The 22,560-nt window shown below is 53.4% G+C and overlaps 1 protein-coding gene across 1 annotated transcript; it reads right to left on the minus strand.

Moving 5' to 3' along the window:
- Positions 1-1,817: 1,817 nt before the first annotated feature.
- OAF (out at first homolog) lies at positions 1,818-21,716 on the minus strand. Its single transcript, XM_029075790.2, is given in 6 exon segments — positions 1,818-2,900; positions 3,712-3,892; positions 4,350-4,484; positions 21,362-21,442; positions 21,444-21,534; positions 21,536-21,716. Coding segments are annotated over 6 exon segments (855 nt in total). The 5' UTR covers positions 21,628-21,716; the 3' UTR covers positions 1,818-2,625.
- Positions 21,717-22,560: the final 844 nt, after the last annotated feature.

Below are 22,560 nucleotides of genomic sequence, written 5' to 3' on the forward strand. Positions count from 1 at the left end.
ACCCCAAGCAAGCAAGAATAATTTAACCTGGAAATCCGCCTGGAACTCCAGGGTCACAGGGAATGCAAATGAGAGGCAAATACAGCGTGTACTCCTCCTTCCTTTTTTTTTAAATGGTATTTTTCAAGTCCTTGCTATGTGCCTTAGACTGTTCTAAATACTAGGGAAGATACAAGATAATCAGGTTGGACACAGTCCCTGTCCCACATGGGGGTCACAGTCTTAATCTCCATTCTACAGGTGAAGTAACTGAGGCCCAGAAAAGTGAAGTGACTCACCCAAGGTCTCACAACAGACTAGTGGCTCATGTGGGATTAGAACCCAGGTCTTTCTGAACCTCAGGTCCGTGCTCTATCCATTAGGCCACGCTGCTCCTCCCCACCTGTCCCTTCCATCCCCTATTCGTGGCGAAGCCAAGCCGAGAACCACCCTGTTCACCCTGGGCTGAGCATCAAGGGCAAGTCACTTCACTTCTCTGTGCCTCAGTTACCTCATCTGTATAATGGGGATTGAGAATGTGAGTCCCACAAGGGATAGAAACTGTGTCCAACCCTATTTGCTTGTGTCCAACCCTATTTGCTTGTATCCACCCCAGCGCTTAGTACAGAGCCTGGCAAATAGTAAATGCTTAACAAATACCATAATAATAATAATGATAGTAATAATCACCGGGATTGGGACCGGGACCAGAACCAGAACCAAAGCGGAGGCCCGGCCAAAGGTCGGGCCTTCTGGGAGACAGCCGTAAGAGTCTGCTTCTTCCTCCCCCAGCATGGGGCTCTCCCTTTCTCCCCTCCCCAGGTGGGATCCCACCTCCCCGCAAGTGAGCCGCCCTGGGCAGAGACTGATCCAGATTCCTGGAAGGAAAGGGAAAAAGGGGGCGGGAGCGTGCATGGGGGCAGGGTGGGCATTGGGTCTCCCACTATACCCAACTCCACCTCCACAAACCCACAACGTGGCCGCCTGCCCTTCTCTCAGTGTGACAGAGGAGGAAGGCAGTGAAGGGACATGGGGGAAATGTCTACCACTTTGGTTTGTTTGTTTTTATAGTATTTTTTAAGTGCTAACTGTATGCCGGGCACTACTTAGCGCTGGAGTAGATACAAGCGAGCCATTCACTCATTCATTCATTCATTCATTCAATAGTATGAGCCGGTCCCTGTTCCACGTGGGGCTCACAATCTTAGTCCTTATTTTACAGATGAGGTCACTGAGGCTCAGAGAAGTGAAGTGACTGGGCCAAGGTCACGGAGCAGACACTAGAGAAGCAGCGTGGCTCAGTGGAAAGAGCCCGGGCTTTGGAGTCAGGGGTCATGGGTTCGAATCCCGGCTGGGCCACTTGTCAGCTGTGTGACTCTGGTCAAGTCACTTCACTTCTCGGTGCCTCAGTTACTTCATCTGTAAAATGGGTATTAAGACTGTGAGCCCCCACGTGGGGCAACCTGATTCCCCTGTGTCTACCCCAGCGCTTAGAACAGTGCTGGGCACATAGTAAGCGCTTAACAAAATACCAACATTAGGTGGACCCAGAATTAGAATCCCGGTGCTTCTGAATCCCAGGCCCGCGCTCTATTCTTAGGCCGCGCTACCCTTTCTCCGGAGCGGTAAACTGAGTCTTTGAAGAGGGGCGGGGGGAAAGGACTTCCCCAGGCCCCCCGAGACCCCCACGGAAGCGTCTCCCCGGGTGGGGTCAGGGGCGTCTCCCCCATCATTCCGCCCCCGTATTGTTCTTCCTGCAGCCACTAGGGGGCGGCGTCGGCTCGCGCTCCCGGGCCCGCCCGCCTGGAGCGCGCAGGACAGAGGGGGAAGAACTCCCATTAAGTACAAAGTTATTTTATTTCTGGTACAAACGATAAATACTTTGCTTTAAAAATCTGGAATTCAAGTTTTCCCTCGTACTTCATACTTCACCCGCCCCCCCCCGCCCACCCCCAATCGATAAAAAAATAATCCTTGTCTACGAATGGCAAAAATGAGTCGGGGTGGCTTTATGTCCCCGATAAAAAGGCACGTGGTGAAGAAGTCGTGGAGAGGGGCGGAGGGAGAGGAAGTCCTTCGTCCCCGCCTCGAGATGTCCCAGAGGAACGGCGGATGGGAGGGCTGATGAGGAGGTATTGGGGTGATGCCGTGGCAAGGTGACTCTCCATCCTCCGACCCCCCTTTCACCCGACACCCTCCTCTGTGGCCCAGTTTAGCCCAGATTCCACCCGCCGGGAGGGCTAAAGGGAGGAGGGGGCACCTCCAAGGAAGGAAGGTCAAGTTTGGGAGGGGAGGCCGGTCTTCAAAGAGTGAACATCACATTGGGATGTGAGGGCGAAAACATTGAGTAGGTAGCGGTGGGAGGTGTCTGGTTAGGGGTCGGAACCCCCTCTTCCTCCTCCTCTCCTACTCCGCAAAACACTGATGTCAGCCTCGGGGGGCCTGGGGGGAGGGGTTGGGGAGAGGGAGGGGTCCCCTTCTTGGGTTAACCCCTGCCTCGGCCGCGCCCCTCTTCACAGTCAAAGGGGGAGAGCTGTGGAGCGGGGGAGAGGCCTTCGGTTTAGAGGGGTCCCCCCCAAACAAGGCAGGGGGAGACCTGCCTCCGGCCCCTCTCTCCGCCCTCCAAACCCTCCCCCCCGGGTCCGGCTAGGTGTCCTCGTCCCACAGACAGAGCTGCTTCTGCGGCACGTAGTAGTCGAAGCCGTAGCTCTTCTGGCAGCTGCGGATGCCGCACTTGTAGGCGGTGGCGCGTCCGCCGGGCTCTCGGCTGTGGCAGTACTTGAGGAGGCAGGGGTACCACTCGAGGCTCAGCCCGTAGCGACAGAGGCACGGCTTCCAGCGGTCCGACACCAGGCCGCAGCGCCGCAGGCCCGGGGCCTCCGCAGGCCGCACCAGGGCTTCGAAGATGGAGCCGTCCACCCCTGAGGGCAGGGACCCACACAGGGGGACGTCAGACGGGAAGATTGGGGGGAGGGGGTGCCACAGACAGATGGGTCGGGAATGCCAGGGAGGGGGGCGGGACCGTCAGGGAAGAGTGGCAATTCAGGTAAGGAGGAGGGCAGAGCCATCAGGGAGGAGGGTGGGGCCATTGGAGAGGAGGGCACGTCCACCAGAGAAGAGGGCAGGGCCGGCAGAGAGGAAGGCGTGGCGGGAAAAGAAGAAGGGCAGGGTGGTCAGCGAGGTGGGTGGGGCAGAAGTGCCTATGTGTGTTGGGGGGGGGCGGTGCCGGAAAGAAGGTGAGGGCCTGGTGGTGGTGGGCATGGCCTGGTGATGTAGTTGTAGTCCGGCACGGAGGGTTGCGGGACGGCCGTGGGTGGCGTAGCCTTATCTAGGGGCATGGCCTGATCCACGGGCTGTGGCCTGGTGGTGTGGGCGTGACCTGATCTGGGGTGCGGACTGTTCCACAGCTGTTGGCCCGATTGATAGGGCAGGGCCCCTATCTGGCTTGTGGCCCCATCTTGAGGGCGTAGCCTGATTTAGGGACAGGCCTGGATCTAGGGGCTGTGGCCCCGTGGTGGGGCCCGTAGCTGGGATTGTGGTCTGGTGGTATCGGTGCTTGTGGCCCAGTGATGGGGGCGGGGCTTGTACCTGGGACTGTGGCCTTGTGGGGTGGGGGTGGCCTGGATCCAGGGCTTGTGGGCTGCGGGGTGTGAGGCCTGATCTCAGGGCATGACTTATATCCAGGGGTTGTGCCTGGTGATGGGTTGTGCGTTGTGGGGAGGGGCCTCTCACCTCTCTCCAGCCAGAACTTAACATCCTCCTCACGGGTGTAGATTGCCTCCTTTGCCTCAGCGCACACGTTGTGGATGTGGGGGCTCAGCAGGGCCCCTCTGCTGAAGTTCACGGCCATGTCCATGTGGAGCTGCTCCAGGCTCCGCACCTCCTCGGCCTTCCGTACAGCCCGCGGGTTCTTCTGCAGAAGGGAAAGGTGCCGCCCGATCACGCCCCACCCGTCTGGCTCAGGCAGGCCATCCTCTACCCCGGGACCTGGCTAGCCTGCCCGTCCCCGGGCTCAGGCCTTGGCCTCGCAGCGTCAGTCCTAGCCTCCCAGTGCCATCCGTCGTCAGCACCCTCTGAGCTCAAAGGTTTCTGGAAAATCAGTTTCGGAGGAGGTCGTGGGGCCTGTGCTGCTGAAACCGCTACGGGTGGAGCTGGGGCTGGACATGGAGATGGAGTGGGGGGCTTTGGAGGGATTGTCCCAGGGCAGATGGAGGTACTGAAGCTGGGGGAGGGGAGTACAGGGGCTGGGGGGGATGGAGGTGGAATGAAGGGCTGTGGGGGGGGGGGTGGATTGGGTTGGGGCTGGGCGGGGAGGGAGAGGGGAGCAGGGCTGGGACAGTGTACGTATGAACTGGCCCCGTGGCCTTCACCTGCCGCAGCTTGGCCATGGAGTCGCTGGGGATGATCTCGCTGCGGTGCAGGCGCGTGACGAAGCAGAGGGCCTGGTACTGGCTCTGCCCCTTCTCCAGCTCCCCCAGGATCAGGGCCCGGAAGATCTTCACATCCTGATGGGGACAGGAGGCGGTGTCAGTGCTAACTCTCACCTATTTCCTTTCCCAGGACCCCTCTCCCCTGCAACATCTAGGTTAGGTTGTCTCTGCTCCAAGGAAAGATTTCTCAGTCCACAAAAGAGTTCCTGCCCAGCAAGGATAGGTGATTCCAGGCAGGATTTCACTCTTTTCTGTTCCTTCTACGACTAGCAGCAGCGGCATTTGCCACTGCAGTGTTGAATGGGCACCTACTGTAAGCAGTGGATTGAACTAGGGGTTAAGGAAGCAACACAGCATAGTGGCAAGAGCTTGGGCTGGAAATCAAAGGGCCTGGGTTCCAATCCTGGTTCTGCCCCTTGTCTGCTGTGGGACCTTGGGCAAGTCACTTCACTTCTCTGGGACTCAGTTACCTCATCTGCAAAATAGGGATTGAGACTGTGAGCCCCATGTGGGACAGAGAGTGTGTCCAACCTGATTGACTTGTACCTACCTCAGTGCTTAGAACGGTGCTTGGCATATAGTAAGTGCTTAACAAATACCATAATTATTATTACAAGAGAAATAAAGCCTGAGCCCTGCCCTCAAGTAGTTTATCATCTAATGGGAGAAACACGCAGATATAAATTGCCAAACACACTCTAACTCAATCAATAAATCAATGGTGTTTAAGCTCCTCTTCTAGAATGTAAGCTCACTGTGGGCAGGACACATAGCTACCAAATCTGTTATATTGTACTCTCCTAATCCCAGCTCTGCCATGTGTCTGCTGTGTGACCTCGGACAAGTCACTAAATTTCTCTGTTCCTCAGTTATCTTATGTGTAAAATGGGGTTGTATCTGTAAAATGGGGTTTAAATCCTACTTAGTGTCTGAGCACCATGTGGGATTTGGGCTATGTCCAACCTGATTAACTTGTACCTATCTACCCCAGTGCTTAGAACAGTGCTTGGCACATAGTAAGCGCTTAACAAATACCATTATTTTTATTATAATTACAGTGCTCTGCACACAGCAAGAGCTCAATAAATACAACTGATTTCTGATTTCTGAGTATCTACTCTGGGCAGAGCGCTACACTCAACACATTCATTCAGTTCATTCAATCATATTTACTGAGCACTTACCGTGTTCAGAGCACTGTACTAAGTTCTTGGGAGAGTACAAATTAACAACAGGTACATTTCCTGCCCTCCACGAGCTTCAGGGAGAGTCAATAGTAGGGTACTGTGAACAGGGCGTGATCTGGGGAGCAGTGGGAGAAGAGAAGACTGTCTCCTAGTTCAGCATGAGGATTTGAGAGCCGGGACCTCAGCCATACCAGCCTAAATTGCCATAAATATACAGTAGTTGTAGTAATGCTATTTACTGATTGCCAGTAGAGTGTAATGCACTGTACTAAGCACTTGAGAAAGTACAAGAGAAACACTAGAAACTATCCCTGCCCCAAGGAGTTGACACTGTAGCAGAGGGAGCTAGGACAGCAGTGTTGAGAATGCTAAGGTGATTTTTTTTTTCATATTCTCCAACACTGCACATCTTCCCGCAACTGAACTCTCCATCCGTGCCTCTCTCCGATCCTAGTCTCATTTCCCCAGCCCCTTTTCCAGGACTTGGTGCTTTCAAGCGCTTTTCTTCTCCATCAGGAAGAGAGAGCACTTTTTTCACAGGGAGGAGCACCTGAGGAAGGGCAACTCTGGGACAAGTGTGAGGCAGGGTCCCATTGTCAGAGGGCAGGATGCATTTTGTAGAGAGCTCGGGAGATGCCAACCATGAGGCCTCCAGCCGTCTTCCTCTCTCCTCCCTCTCCCCCACCGGGGTCAGTCAGTCAGCCAACCAGGGATTCCATGAACATAGTTGGAGTGAGCCAGTCCTGAGCCCCTCTTCGTTTCCCATCTCCATTGAGATGGGGTTATTAATGGCATTTGGAGCCAATGGAGGGTTCTTTCCTGCTAAAGAATCACAGGCTGGAACATCAAGCAGCTTAGAGATGGAGAAGCAGGGGAAGAAGGAAGGGGGGAGGAGGAGGTAAGCACTGGGGTAGATACAAGGTAATCAGGTTGGACACAGTCTCTGTCCCACATGAGGCTCACAGTCTTACTCCCCATTTTATAGATGAGGTAACTGAGGCCCAGAGAAGTGAAGTGACTTGCCTAAGATCACACAGCAGACAAGTGGCAGAGTCGAGATGAGAACCCATGACCTGCTGACTCCCAGGCCCATGCTCTATCCACTACTCCATACTGCTTCTCCGGCTGCAGAGGACAAGAGAAGCTGGAACAAGGATCACGGCATCACAGGGCTGGATAGGTTACCCAATCCATCCCCCTGCCTCTGGCCACAACTCCAACCATCCCATCCCACAACAGCTTCCCTCTGAGATTTGTGGACAGGAAAGGTCCCCCACCCCTGTCCACCATCCCAAGAGATGGGGCTCAGTGGCCCGGGCTTCTGCCTGGATGAGAAGCCTCCTGTGACTCCAGGGGACAGCAGAGGGACATGAGCCATGGTCAAGGTAACCCCAGCCCGGTTGCAGACGGAAATCCTTTCTCGTATAACTGGTTCCTGGAATTTCCCCACTAAGCCAGTGAGAGCAACCTGATCTTCTTGCTAAGGAAGCAACCAGAAGATGGGTAGCCAGAATTTAATATATTCCACTAAGGGACTGAGGGACCTTTCTGCCAGGGTAGCTTTGGGGTAGAAATTCACCTTCCTATCAATCAATCAGTTATATTTATTGAGCATTTACTGTGAGCAATGACTGTACTAAGTGCTTGAGAGAGTACACTCTAACAGAATCGATAAATACGTTCCCTGCCTTTCAACGGGCTTACAGTCTAGAGGGGGTAACAGACATTATTTTTTTTTAAAAAAGACTTTTTTAAATCTTAAAAACTTTTTTTAAATCGTAAATCTTAAAAATCTACCCCTGCTGTACTAAGCGCTGAGGTAGATACATGCTAATCTGTTAGGACACCTTCCATGTTCCACATCGGCTCATATTCTTAATCCTCATGTTACAGATGTGGTAACTGAGGCACAGAAAACTTAAGTGATTTTCCCAAGGTCACTCAGGCGACAAGTGGTGGAGCCAGAATGACAACCCAGGTAGTCTGACTCCCGGGCCGATGTGTACATATGTGCTTTGGGCCTGAGGGAGGGGTAAAGAAAGGGTGCAATAAAGGGATCGGGAGAGAGATCCACCCAGGATCAAAACACCCGGGGTTATTTTCGGCTCTGTCCCTTTAAAAATAGCCCCAGTGGATGAGAGTTATTGCATCCTTTCCAATGGCATGCAAGCACACCATAGGCCAGAGTCCTCTGGCCTCAGATTGGCAGGCTCCACTTATGACATCACCCACCCACCTGGACTGCAGAAGATGCCAAGGAGTGTTTTGAGGATTCAAAAATAACCCATTAGATAGCCTTTTCCCTCTTCTCCAAAAACCCCAGATTTTTTTCTAAAAAAATAGGGTCTGGGGTGTGTGGCTAGGGGAGGAGGAATCTGGGCAGGAAAAAAGCACCTTTCTGCTGGGGTCACATAACCTTTCCTTTTCTTTCTCCCCTTAAAAGGAGGCTGGTCCTGAATAAGTCAAGAGGAGGGGCTGTGAGGCAGGAAATATGACCTCAGCTGCTGGACACTAGGATTCTCTGGAGTCCTGGGTTCAAATTGAGGACTTCAAATTCCACTCCAGCTCAGTTAACTTCCTCCCCTTCCTGGCAGCCTGGTTCTTATTCTGTCCTGAATGTCATCCTCCTAATTTCACCCTCCTTTCCTCTCCTTCTCCTCCTTCATTTCATCCTCTCCAATAACATGTACCAAGTGCTTAATAGGCGCAGAGCGCTGTACTAAAAATTCTTGGAGGACATACAGAAGTAGAATTTTAAGACTCTCCTGTCTCCTCCAATTTTTCTTCATCCATAAACTGGAGCTACCTCTACTCAGCCTGCCCCTAAGCCTTAGTGGGTAGAGCACAGGCTTGGGAGTCATAAGGACACGGGTTCTAATCCCGGCTCCACCACTTGTCTGCTGGGTGGCCTCGGGCAAGTCACTTAACTTCTCTGTGCCTCAGTTACCTCATCTATAAAATGGGGATTAAGACTGGGAGCCCCATGAGGGACAGGGACTGTGTCCAACCTGATTACCTTGCCCCAGTTCTTAGAACAGCGCTTGACACATGCTAAGTGCTTAACAAATACCATCATATAATAGCTATCACAGTATTTATTAATAATAATAATGCTGGTATTTTTTAAGCGCTTACTATGTGCAGAGCACTGTTCTAAGCGCTGGGGTAGATACAGGGTAATCAGGTTGCCCCATATGAGGCTCACAGTCTTAATCCCCATTTTACAGATGAGGTAACTGAGGCACAGACAAGCAAAGTGAGTATTTATTACTGTATTACTTTGTGCCAAGCATGGGGTAGATACAATATGATCAGATCAGATACAGTCCCTATCTCACTTGAGTTTCACAGTCTAAGGGGGAGGAAGGACCAGTATTGAATCTCCATTTTACTGATGAAGAAAGTCAGCACAGAGAAGTTCAGTGGCTTGCCCAAGGATTAGAACCCAGGTCTTCTTCAAAGCCCTACTGAAGGCTTACCTCCTCCTCCAAGAGGTCTTCCCAGACTAAGCACCCCCTTTTCCTCTGCTCTCCCTCCCCTCCCCATCACCCCGACTTGCTCCCTTTGCTCTACCCCCTTCCTGCCCCACAGCACTTGTGAATATATGTTCATATTTATAATTCTATTTATTTATATTAATGATGTGGATATATCTATAATTCTATTTATTTATATTGATGCTATTGATGCCAGTTTACTTGTTTAGATGTCTGTCTCCCCCCTTCTAGTCTGTGAGCTCATTCTGGGTAGGGATTGTCTCTATTTGTTGCTGAACTGTACTTTTGAAGTGCTTAGTACAGTGCTCTGCACACAGTAAGCACTCAATAAATACGACTGATTGAATGAATGCTTTTTCCAGTAGGTCACGTTGCTTCTCAAAATCATATCTCCTCCAAGAGGCCTTCTCTGACTAAGCCCTCGTTTGTCTCCCCTCTGAGTCATCTATGCATCCGTTCCCTTTAAGCACTTGATATTCACCCCACACTCAGCCCCACAGCACTTAGGTACATATCCATATATTCTTCCCATTTCCCTTCTCCATAATTTATTTTAATATCTGTCAGCTCCCCCCTAGACTGTAAACTCCTTGTGGGATCTTTACCTACCGACGCGTATTAGACTCTCTTCTAAACTGTAAATTCGTTGTGGGCGAGGGGTATGCCTACTGATTCTGTTACATTGTTATATTGTACTCTCCTAAGCATTAAGTACAGTACTCTGCACACAGTAGGCACTCAATAAATATGATTGATTTACTATTGACTTTAAGGCAGTAGGTCAACTCTCCCCAACTACCTAAACTTGCTGATCTACAAATGACCAAATTCTCACTCTGCTCCTCTAACACCAATATACTCTCTGTACCGCAATCTTGTCCATCGCATCACCAACCCTTTGCTCGTGTCCTCCCTCAAGCCAGGAATTCCCTCCCCTTTCATATCCCTTCCTATCTTCAAAATTTTCCCAAAATCACATCTCCTCAAAGAAGCCTTCCCAGACTAAGCCCTCATTTTCCCTACCCACCCTACCCTCTGCAATGACTATGAACTTGGTTTGTGAATGCCTGTCCCACCGTTGACCCCTCACCCCTCCTACCTCTGACCTGGAACGCCCTCCCTCCTCACATCAACTAAAAAATTCCTCTTCGCTCCCTTCAAAGCCCTACTGAAGGCTCACCTCCTCCAAGAGGCCTTCCCAGACTAAGTCCCCCTTTTCCTCAGCTCCCCCTCCCTTCAGTGTCCCTTCCACTCGTTCCCTTTGTTCCGCCGAGCCCACCCACCCCATTGCACTTATGTATATATCTATAATTCTATTTATTTACAATGATGTCTATTTATTTGTTTTGATGTGTATATGTCTATAATTCTATTTATATTTATGCCTGTTCACTTGTTTTGATATCTGCCTTCCCCCTTCTAGACTGAAAGCCCAGTATGGGCAGGGATTGTTTCTCTTTATTGCTGAATTGTACTTTCCAAACGCTTAGAACAGAGTAAGCGCTCAGTAAATATGATTGAATTGAATGAATGAATGAACCCCTTAAACAGTGTGATACTCACCCCGGTCCCATAGGATTTATGTAAATATCCTTATACTTTACTACTTCCCCTATCTGTAATGAATGTCTGCCTCCCCTTGTAGACTGTTAAGCTCCTTGTAGGCAGGGATCATGTCTACTAACTCATGGGTTTTTACTCATGCGGTGTGGCCTAGGAGATAGAGCACGGAGTCAGAAGGTCCTGGATTCTATTCTCGGTCTGCCAAGGGATTTAGGGCAAGTCACTTAACTTCTCTGTGCCTCAGTTACCTCATCTGTAAAATGGGGATTAAGACTGTGAGCCCTATAGGGGACAGGGACCCTGTCCAACCCGATTTCCTTGTATCAACCCCAGTGCTTAGTACAGTGCCGGGCATATACTTAGCACTTAACAAGTACCTCAATTAATATTATTACTCTCCTGAGCACTTAGCTCAGAGCTGTGCCCACAGAAAGGACTATTAAATACCATACATCGATTGATTGATCGATCAATTCCTAACTCAGAGCCCCATGCTCTTCACCCTTGGCCAACACCAGCCAAGTCATCACCTCCCCCTAGCACCTCCTTTCCACTGCAGAGCAAGTTCCAGCTATCTCCTCCAGGAAGCCTTTTCCTTTCCCTCCTCCTAGATCCCCAACCAGCCTCCAGTCCCACCCACAACCATCTCCTCCCCTTCAGGGCAGTCGTGTGATGCCCTGCCCACTCGGCATAACTGCTGATGTTGACTCTGTGTCTTTTATCTCTTAACAGAGCGGGAGCCCCCTGAGGGCAGGGCTGTACTAGTCCCCCCAACTCTGGTACAGAGCTCAGCCTCCCTCCCACAGTTAGGAGGTGACAGAGCTGACCTCTGCCCCAACTGACCCTTTCCAGATCCTGGATCCTTCTTTTTTTATTTTATGGTATTTGTTAGATGCTTATTATGTGCCAGGCACTGCTCTAAGCGCCGGGGTAGATGCATGGTAATCTGTTTGGGCTCAGTCCATGTCCCACGTGGGGCTTCCAGTCAATCTCCATTTTACAGATGAGGAGACTGAGGCACAGAGAAGTGAAGTGACTTGCCCAAGGTCACACAGCCGACAAGTGGTGGAGCCAGGGCCTTCTGACTCCCGGTCCCGTGCTCTATCCCCTAGGCCACGCAGCTTCCTTTTCTGCCCCCTACCTTTCTTTTATCCCCCCTTCCCTCGCCACCCCCTCCTCCCCCTGACCAATCTCCTGAGAGCCAGATGCCACCATCTCATCCCAACCCTTTTAGGAAGGAAATGACAAACAGGCCCATTAGCGGGATCAAAAACATTGGGATTTGAGCTCCTGCTAAAGACTCTTCCCGCCGAGATCATCATCCGGGTTCTGCTACTTCTTTTCCTGGATTAAGATCAAGGGGCCCCAGGACGCTGGAGCCATCTGGCAGGCGAAGTCAGGCCCAAGGCCTCGGCCCCGCCCCTCCCCCAGCCTCCCTGCCATCTTCTCAGAGCCTGCCCACAGCCCCTGGCAGCGGCCAAGGCGCCCTGGGATCTCCGAGCCCAGCCCAGCCCCAGCCCGGCCCCCAGCTCCAGCCCTGGACCAGCTCCCAACTCCAGCCCAACCCCGGCTCCAGCCCTGGACCAGCTCCCAGTCCCAGCCCAACCCCAGTTCTGCCCAGCTCAGCCCCAGCCTAACTCCAGTTCTGCCCAGTCCACTCCTGCCCAGCACAGCACAGCCCCAGTCCCTCCAGGTCCAGCCCAGCCCAGGCCGGTCCAGTCCTCCCGGGTCCGACCCAGCCCACAGCATTTGTACAGATGTCTGTCCCCCGCTTTCCCACCCCTAAGACAGTAAGCTCGTTATTCTTGTATTGTGCTTTTCCAAGCGCTTAGTACAGTGTTCTACACACAGCATATACTCAATAAATATAATCGAATGAATGAATCCAGCAGGTAAATAGAAAGCCCACTCTGGTGGAGAGGCCCCTAAAAGGACCGGCTCCAGGCCCCTCTTGGTCTGCTGGAGCCTCCCTGGCCTGAGCAGGCGGGATCGGGAGCCCCAGTGCCGGTGAGAGTGTGGGGGGGAAATCCCCAATTTTGGGACCGTGGAGTGGCAAAGCCATTAGTTTGGCCCCCAAGACACTGAGAGAGAAGCGGGCTGGGCAGAAGAAGCCGCAACCGGGCCCCCACCCACGGATTTCTCTTCCCGCAGCTTCGAGTACCCTGGTCCCATTTTGCAGATGAGGAAACTGAGTCCCAGAGTGCAGCACTGTCCTGCCCGAGATTCTCAGCGGGTAAAAGGAAAAGCTAGGAACCTTGCTAGTCTGCAGGCTCCGAGAGCCGCCCCTGGCCTGCCCTGCCCAGGGGTCTGGGGGTGGCCCCGGGCTTCCCATCTCTGCTGCGGAGGACCGCAGCCGCTGCTCTGACCCCTCATCCTGTCCTGCCCTTGGATCTCCCCTCTGCCACACCTCCTCATCCCCCCCAAGATTGCCTCCGGCCCTTGCAAGCCCACCTCCTCCTGGAAGCCCTCTGAGATTGAGGGGGAATGGGCAGATCTTTGCAGCCTCCCTCCCCTCAACCTGAGAGCTTGCATCCCCCTCCAACTCCGAGGAGAAAAGGGGAGCTGGGACACATGCACTCTGGAGAGTTGAGGAGGGGGACCTCACCTGCACCGACAGGACAGGGGAATTATCATTACTGTTCCAACACCTCCTCCCCCCAGATCCTCATTCATTCATTCATTCATTCATTCATATTTATTGAGCACTTACTGTGTGCAAAGCACTGTACTAAGCGCTTGGAAAGTACAATTCGGCAACAGAGACAATCCCTACCCAACAACGGGCTCACAGTCTAGAAGGGGAAGACAGACAACGAAACAAAACAAAGCCAGTAGACAGACATCAATACCATTAAAATAGATAAATAGAATCATAGTTATATACACAGCATCAATAAAATAAATAAAATAATAAATATGTACAAATATACACAAGCGCTGTGGGGAGGGGAAGGGGGTAGAGCAGAGGGAGGGAGTAGGGGCGATGGGGAGGGGAGGAGGAACAGAGGGAAAGAGAGGGCTCGATCTGGGAAGGCCTCCTGGAGGAGGTGAGACCTCAGTGGGGTTTTGAAGAGGGGAAGAGAGTTAGTTTGGCGGATGTGAGGAGGGAGGGCATTCCGGGTCAGAGGTAGGACGTGGGCCAGGGGTCGACGGTGGGTCGGTCGAGAACAAGGCACAGTGAGGAGGTTAGCACCAGAGGAGTGGAGCGTGAGGGCTGGGCTGTAGGAGGAGAGAAGAGAGGTGAGGTAGGAGGGGAAAATCTCCCTCTGACTTACCCCACCCACCCACCCCAAGGGAAACCGGGATCTCCAGGCCAGGAGACAGCTCTGCCTGGTCCTTAGAATGCAGCTTTGCCTTGCCCCATCCATGTCCCTTTCCCTCCACCCACTACACTCTCAGCAGCCGTCCATACCGCCTCTCCCCGACCCTGGGCTCCTGAGAAGTTGTCTACACCACCAGTCCACTGACTCCTTGAGCATCTCCTCTGTTCCCAAGTACAGTGCAGCCAGTGCAGCGCCAATCTAAGTATTTCCCGGGTGGCTTTATCCCCCCAGATTTATAGACAGTGGGCGGGGGGCAGGGGACTATCCGGTGGGGAGGGGGGTGGGGCATCGGGGCTGCTTGCTCCCCATGGGAATAAAGCCGGGGGCAGGGGGGAAGTGGAGCAAAGTTGCTAGGATTAATTTGTATCCATCACAGGGCTTAGAACAGTACTTGATGCATGATAAGCACTTAACAAATACCATCATTATATAGCAATGGTGTGATCCCTCGGTGGGGGGAGGAGGGGGTCGGCCCTGCCTGCAAACCCTGGGAGAGACCCCCTTCCTTATCCCCACCCCCTATCGCCATGATGCCTGGTGGCTGGAGCTGCGCCTGGGCTGGCATTCGGCAGGCAAGAACCCAAGAAGATGCTTCCTTCTGGTCCTAGAAAGGACCACGACTAGAAAGTTGGTCAGGGGTCTGCCCGCGGTTCAGACTTTTGATCCCCATTTTACAGATGAGGTAACTGAGGCGCAGAAAAGTGAATTGACTTGCTCAAGGTCACTCAACAGACAAGTGGTGGAGCTGGGATTAAAACCCAGGTCCTTTTAATTCCCAGGCCCGGGCTCTATCCACTAAGCCATACCGCTTCTCTTCCCCTTCACTCCCACGGCCCGTGCGTTGTGACCTTCTCCTCCAGTTCCTCCCCAGGCAGAGAAAGATTCCTGAAAGGAGGCCAGCCTCACATTCTGGAGGTAAAAATCACTAGATGGAGGTTTCATTAGACCCGCCCCCATTTGGCTATGGCTCCACCCCCTTCTGATTCCCCATCTCGCTGGACTCCGAGAACACAGCATCCGTGACCACCCACTTACGGATGGTCCAGGGTCCAGGAAAAAACCATCTAAATAGGAAAGAGAGATTCCATTTTCTCATAATCACTTGCCGGATTTTCAGGAAACCAGCCACCTGGTTTTTGTTAGGCTGATGTTGACAATCAGATTGGCCACAGTCCCAGTTCCACAAAGGGTTTGCAGTCTAAGGGGGAGAGAGAGCAAGTACTGAATCCACAGTTCCACACGGCATTTGCCGTCTAAGGAGGAGAGAGAGCAAGGGTGAATCACCATTTTAAAGATGGGGAAACTGAGGGACAGAGAACTGAAGCCCGAGGTCAAGCAGCAGGCAAGTGGAGGAGCCAGGACTAGAAATCAGGTCCTCAGACCCACAGGGTTGGGCTGTTTTCTTCAGACCATGCCGTCCAGGATCTGGGAAGGGTCAAGTCTTCCCTGGCAGAAAAATGGGGCCCACCCCAGTCCGTCCCTTGAGGAAGTGCTGGACGTGGTGCTGGAGTCCAGTGGCCAGCCAGCTGCATGGGCCCGAGGGGGATGGGTTGGGCGCATGGGCGGGGAGAATCCCCAGGGTCTAACTCAAGCATCCTCTCATCCCCTCCACACCCACAGGCTGCAGTTGGGTGTGAGGTCAGCCTGGGAGGGCCGTTCCCTGCTGCTTTTCCTCAGGACGGGGGCGGGTTGCTGCCGTTGGGTCAGTGGTTTCTCAGAGCCTTTCTGCACACTGATCCTGTGCTCCTTGGGCCTTTCTCTCTCCCAGAGACCAAGGGAGAAAACGGGCCACCACTCTCCCCATCTTCAAAGTCCTACTAAAATGAGATCTCCTCCAGGACGCCTTCCCAGACTGATTGTTCACCTCCCCACCCGATTTTCCCTCCCTACTGTATCACCTATGCATTTGGATCCGTAATAATAATGTTGGTATTTGTTAAGCGCTTACTATGTGCAGAGCACTGTTCTAAGCGCTGGGGTAGATACAGGGTAATCGGGTTGTCCCACGTGAGGCTCACAGTTAATCCCCATTTTACAGATGAGGGAACCGAGGCACAGAGAAGTTAAGTGACTTGCCCACAGTCACACAGCTGACAAGTGGCAGAGCCAGGAGTCGAACCCATGACCTCTGACTCCGAAGCCCAGGCTCTTTCCACTGAGCCACACGGCTTCCCATCCGTACCCTCAAAGCACTTAAATAACCCATCCCCATCCAACGGCACGTATGGCCATATAATATTGATTATAATAATAATTATGGCATTTATTATGCACTTACTATGTGCCAGGCACTATACTAAGCGCTGGGGTGGAGACAAGCAAATCTGGTTGGACGCAGTCCCTGTCCCATGTGGGGTTCACGGTCTCAACCCCCATTTTACAGATGAGGTAACTGAGGCACAGAGAAGTGAAATGACTTGCCTAAGATCACACCACAGAGAAGTGGAGGAGTCGCGATTAGAACCGATGACCTCCTGACTCCCAGGCCCGTGATCTATCCACTACGCCATGCATATCATACTCGGTTCCTTCCCCTACCTGTAATTAATGTTATTGCCTGTCTCCCCCACTAGATTTTAAGTTTCTTGAGGACAGGATCCTGCCTACTTTACTCTGTTGTACTCTCCCAAGTACTTAGCATATAATGTTCGGCTCCCAGTACAGTGTAAGACCCTCAAGGGCAGGGATCATGTCTAACCCTATTCTAACTCTCCCAAGTGCTCAGTACAGTGCTGTGCACACAGAAGATTATAGGCTTCTTCAAGGTAGGCTTTGTGTACTCTCCCAAGGGCTTTTTACAGTGCTCTGCACATAAGAGGCACTCAATAAATACCATCAATTGATTTACTGATTGACTCCACCCTCCTGAATCCAGGGAAGCCTGAAAGTTTCTGTGACAGGAACCACTCCTAACGCTGGGAATCAGTTCTCCTACAACCCTTTAGATTGTAATCTCCTCCAGGTCATGCCTACCTACTCCGTTGTAATCTCCCAAATGCTTAGTACAGCGGTCTGTTCACAATAGGTGTACAATACCTGCTATAAATACGGCCCACCGCTCTCCTGACTTTCAAAGCCCTCCTCAAATCATGTCTCCTCCAAGAGGCCTTCCCTGACTTAATCCTCATTTCCCTCCCCTCTGAGACACCTATGCACTCAGATTTTGGGTACGCCCTAGGCACCTGATATGCACCCCATCCTCAACCCCACAGCACACACATATCCTTACCCTTTGCCATTTCCCTCTCTGTACTTTATTTTAATGTCTGTCTGCCCCTCTGACTGGAAGCTCTTGGGGGGCAAGGGTGGTATTTACGAACTATTGTATTGTACTCTCCCAAGTGGTTAGTACAGTGCTTTGCACACAACTAGTACTCAGCGGAGATCATTGATTAATTGATAATTCTTGATTGATTCTTTGAGAGAAGAAAGGAAGAGGGGAAAGAAGAAAACATTTGGCGTTGAGACGACAGGCAGCGGGATCGGGAGGGAGCTAAATAACTGGCCGGGAACATAGAGCTTTGCGATCCCATCCCGATGCTGGGGGGGTCTGTGGCACTTCGCCGTAGCCCTTCACCTCTCCGGTCTTCGACCTTGCTCATTTCTCAGCTGGGACCGAGATTTGCTGGAGATTAAAAGGGAAAGGAAAGGCTACCCCTTCCCTCTGAACTGCTGGGGGCTAAACTGCAGGCAGAACACTAACAACTCTGTTCGCTTCTAGAATCAGAATGTTGGTGGCTTTTCAAAATCCGTGGAAACAATTTGGCTCTTCGTTTCAACTTTGTCCACCAGGCTGCCCTGAGAGTCCCTCAGGTTCTGAACCTACAAGGAAGCAGGGCTGAACCATAGCACATTCTGGCTGCAGGAGCTGCAGAAACTGGAGTCAGTGATCAAGGCTCTTGGGCAGATGTTGAAACTTGCCTGCAGTGCCCTGCAGTGCCCCTGCTCTGCCCATGCCCCCACCCCTGCTTTTTTTTAAATGGTATTTGTGAAGTGCTTACTACAGCCAGGCATTATACCTGGGTAGATGCAAGATAGGCTATGTGGATATCCTGGGTAGATGAAAGATAATCAGGTTGTTCACAGCCCATGTTCCACATGGGACTCACAGTCATAATCCCCATTTTACAGGTGAGGTCACTGAGGCACAGAGAAGTTAAGTGACCTGTCTAAGGTCACACGGCAGAGAGGTGGCGGAGCCGGGATGAGAACACAGGTCCTCTGCCTCTGAGGCCCGTGCTCTTTTCATTAGGCCATGCTGCGTCCCTGTCCCTGTCCTTTCCCTTACCCCATTCTGCCCCCACCCAGCAATATCCTACAATTAATAGTAAAAATAATGATGGTATGTATTAAGTACTCACTATGTGTCAAGCACTATGCCAAGCACTGGAGTAGATACAAAATAATCTGATTGGACGGAAACCCTGCCTTCCCTGTCCCACATGGGGCAAATAGTCTAAGAAGGAGGGAGAGCAGGTAGTTTTGCAGATGGAGAAACAAAGGCCCAGAAAAGCTAAGTGACGGGTCCAATGTCACAAAGCATGCTGGTGGCAGAACTGGGAGTGGGACAGGGACCCTGGGCTCCTGACTCCCCGTCCTGTGCTCCTTCCACTAGGCCATGCTGTCTCCCGATGTCTCCATTTGCCCCTATCTGGCCCCATCCCACCCTGTCCCTGCCCCAGGGCCCTAGTCTTGCCCCTGGCCTGCTCCACTCAGAGGCACCTGGTACAATCCGACCCAAACGGAACATCCAACGGGGAGGTAGCACCTGCCTCCCCTGCGACACTCCCAGGCCTTGGGCTGCTTTCCTCGCCAGGCTTTCCCTGGCCTGCTCTCCTCCACCCTCTCCAGCCCAACCATAAAGAGATTAAAGGGTTGGCCACCAACGGCCATAAAAGCCCGCAGGCCGCCCAGCCTTTTCCGGCACCCTGGGGGTGGGGGGGACAGCAGACACTGGAGGCCAGCTGCAGGAAAGGCGATCTCGGACCCTAAACCAAGCCCTTCCCTCCCCTCTCTCGCCCACCCAGTGGTGACCCATACAGGGCCCGGGCTCCGACCCCTCGGCCCAAGCTGGGGCTGGGGGCTGGCGGGCGGGCTGGGCCGGGGTCCCGCTAGCCCCAATGGGCTGGACCGGGAAGTGCACAGAATCTAATCTCTGCTCTGCTCCAGCTGCAAAAGTCCACTGGCCACCTGAGTATACAGGGGGCGGGAGGGTAGGGGAAGCGGGCGATCACCCACCCCTCGCCCTCATCCAGAAGTTAAGTAACTTCAGGTCTAGTGAGAAGCAGCATGGCATAATGGTTAGAGCACAGGCCTGGGAGTCAGAAGGTCATGAGTTCTAATCCTGGCTCTTCCACGTGTCTGCTGTGTGACCTTGGGCAAGTCACTTCACTTCTGTGGGCCTCAGTTTCCTCACCTGTGAAATGGGGATTGAGACTCTGGACCCTACGTGGCTCAGGGACTGTGTCTGACCCAATCTACTTGTATCCGACCCAGTGCTTGGCACATAGTAAGCACTTAAATACCACAATTACTATTATTATTATTAACCACCACCGCACTCAGGACCCCTCTCTGGCATCCCTGCTCCTCAGGGAGGATCGCAGGCCCTAACCTCTGAACTTCGTGACTCATCCCTGCCCAGTCCCTGCGATCTGGGCCGGGCCGGATCGGCTCTCTTTCCCGACACCGGCCATCTCCAGACGCTGGACTGAGCGGTGGTCCTGGAGAAGGGGGGAGCGGGCTGGGAGGGGGGCTCAGAAGAGCTCTGCAGGCTGGCTCCATCCCTTTTCGCCAGCCTCTCTCCAGGCTCAGAGGCTGACCAAATGGACTCTCTCCGGGTGGTCAGTGGCTTCATGGCACGGGGATGGCCCGGTCCAAGCCGAGGGGGTGGGAAGGCCCGAGCTGGACCGAGCTGTAGGGCGGGGAGGCCCGAGCTTCTTGGGGAAGGAAGGGGAGGGGGCTGGGTGTGTGGAAGGCCCTAGCTGGGGTAGGCGAGGGGCAGGGGTGGGGGTGTAGAGAGAGGGTCGTTCCTCTAGCCACAGGAACCATCTGGATCCAGTCCAGTCGTCTCTGGCTGATCCCTCTCTCCTAGTGGGGCAGCCTTCGGTCCAGGAGACAGGCACGCATACTCAATGTGAGACATCCAGAGACAGTGGGCTAGAGAGGCATGCCAGAGACAATGAGAGATAAAGCAGAGGATAGTGATAAAGAGACAAAAAACTGAGACAGATACACAGAGGGGGGAAAAAAAAGAGATAGGGAAGGAGAGTCACATGGTGACAGGCTGGTAAAACCGTTGTGGGCAGGGAATGTGTCTATCAATCAACTATGTTATATTGTACTCTCCCAAGCACTTGGTACAGTGCTCAGCACAGAGTAAGTGCTCAATAAATACAACCGATTGATTAATTGGCAAGAGACAAAGAGTTAGGAAGATGCACAGAGATAAGGGGAGACTGAGACAGCGTCAAAAGACCCAGAAGGGGAGATACAGGTAGAAAGAGACCCAGAGAAGGAGAGTGACAAAAACATAGAGACCCAGAGATGGAGAGACACAGAGAGAGAAAGGCAGAGTCGAGAGACATGAAGAGAGATAATAGGCTCACACATTGAGAGAGACATAGAGGCAGGGAGAGAAAAGGGCATGGAGGGAAAGTTAGCCTCAGCCAATTAGTCAATCCTATTTATTGAGCGCTAACTGCATGCAGAACACTGTACTAGGCGCTTGGGAGAGGACGATATAGCAATAAACAGACACATTCCTTGTTCTCAGTGGGGGGTGACCTTCGAGTGGGGGGTGAGAGTCCCTGGGCTGTAGGCCGTCCTAGGCGGGAGAAGGGTGGGGGTCCGAGGGTCCAGTCAGTCAGTCGTATTTAGTGGGCGCTTACTGAGTGCAGAACACTATACTAAGCGCTTGGGAGAGGACAACAGAACACATTCCTTGTTCTCAGCGAGTGGGGGGTGAGGGTCTCTAGGCTGTAGGCTGTCCTAGGCGGGAGAAGGGCAGGGGTCCGAGGGTCCAGTCAGTCGTATTTAGTGGGAGCTTATTGAGTGCAGAACGCTGTACTAAGCGCTTGGGAGAGGTCAATGCAACAATAAAGAGGCACATTCCTTGTCCTCAGGGAGTGGAGGGGTGAGTGTCTCTGGGCCGTAGACCGTCCTAGGTGGGAGAAGGGCGGGGGTCCGAGCGTCCAGGCAGTCAGTCGTACTTAGTGGCAGCTTACTGAGTGCGCAACACTGTACTAGGCGCTTGGGAGAGGTCAATGCAACAATAGACACATTCCTTGTCCTCAGGGAGTGGAGGGGTGAGGGTCTCTGAGCCGTAGGCCGTCCTGGGCGGGAGAAGGCCGGGGGGCCGGGGGGCCGGGGAGGTCTCTCACCTTCTTGAAGTCAGCGGTGAAGGTGATGAGCGTCCCGTCGGTCTTGCGGAGCTCCAGCCCGATGCAGTCTGCTTGGCTGTCCGGCCTGCAGGCTCTCCTCCGTCACCTGCCCATCGGCCAGCCGCACCCGCACCCTCAGCTCCGACGGACCCCCGGCGGCCGCGCCGCAGCCGAGGCCCCAACAGCAGCAGCAGCAGCAGCAGCAGCGGCAGCGGCGGCGGCAGCAGGAGGGATAGCGGCGAGACTCGGGACGGCCGGGGGAGCATCCCCGGGGCGGCTCTCCCCGCCGGGGGTGGGCGGGGGGGAAAGTTTCCCAACTCGGGCCGGGAGTTGGGCGCGAGTTTTGGGGGCGGCTCCGTCGGTGCCCCGGGTGGCGCCCGGCGAGGGGTCCGGGGGTCTCCTCCGGCGGCTCCTCGATGCTGTTTTGCTCCTTTTCATTCAATCCCCTCCCGTCACTTCCTTCAGAAAACAGAAACCCCGGGGCGACGCGGGCCTTAAAGAGACAGAGCGCCCCCCGAGGCCCTTAAAGGGCCCAGCGCAGCCCCGGACCTCTTCCCGGGACCGGTCCCTAGCCGGGCCCGGGGGTGGGGGGTGGGCCGGGGGGAGGGGTCCAGAGAACCCGTAAAAACCTGGGCGAAAAAAATCATCTCCCCACCCCGCCCCCGCTTCTCTACGCCCCCCCTCAGCCAGCGCTTAGAACAGTTGCTTGGCACCCAGTCAACCCTTAACAGAGGAATCATCATCGGGGGTCAGATCTAAGCTCTCGCATCAAATCCCCTACCCTGCCATTCATTCATTTCAATCGTATTTACTGAACGCTGGCTATGTGCGGAGACTGTACTGAGCGCTTTGGAATGGACAATTCGGCAAACGGATAAAAAGTAGGCAAAATCTCCAGGGCGGCTGGGGGCCGTTGTCTCTGGGCGCGAGATACGAACTAATCGCTCCCTGAGACGGCGAAAAAGCCCGAAAGGTTGATTATGTGAACACCCCCTCTTCCAGCACCCCTCACGAGACACCCTCATTCCCCTCCTCAGATGGAGGGAGCGGAGAGAGTTCTTCCTCTTACCTCCTTCACTGCTCTCTGTTCATATTTCTTGAGCGCTTCTTGAGTCTCGAAGCGCTGTACTAACCTCTTGGGAGAGTACAGTGTAAGTACTCCCTCCCCTTCTAGACTATAAACCCGGTGTGGGCAGGGA

The sequence above is a fragment of the Ornithorhynchus anatinus genome, chromosome 11 (assembly GCF_004115215.2).
Source record: "Ornithorhynchus anatinus isolate Pmale09 chromosome 11, mOrnAna1.pri.v4, whole genome shotgun sequence".
NCBI lineage: Eukaryota > Metazoa > Chordata > Mammalia > Monotremata > Ornithorhynchidae > Ornithorhynchus > Ornithorhynchus anatinus.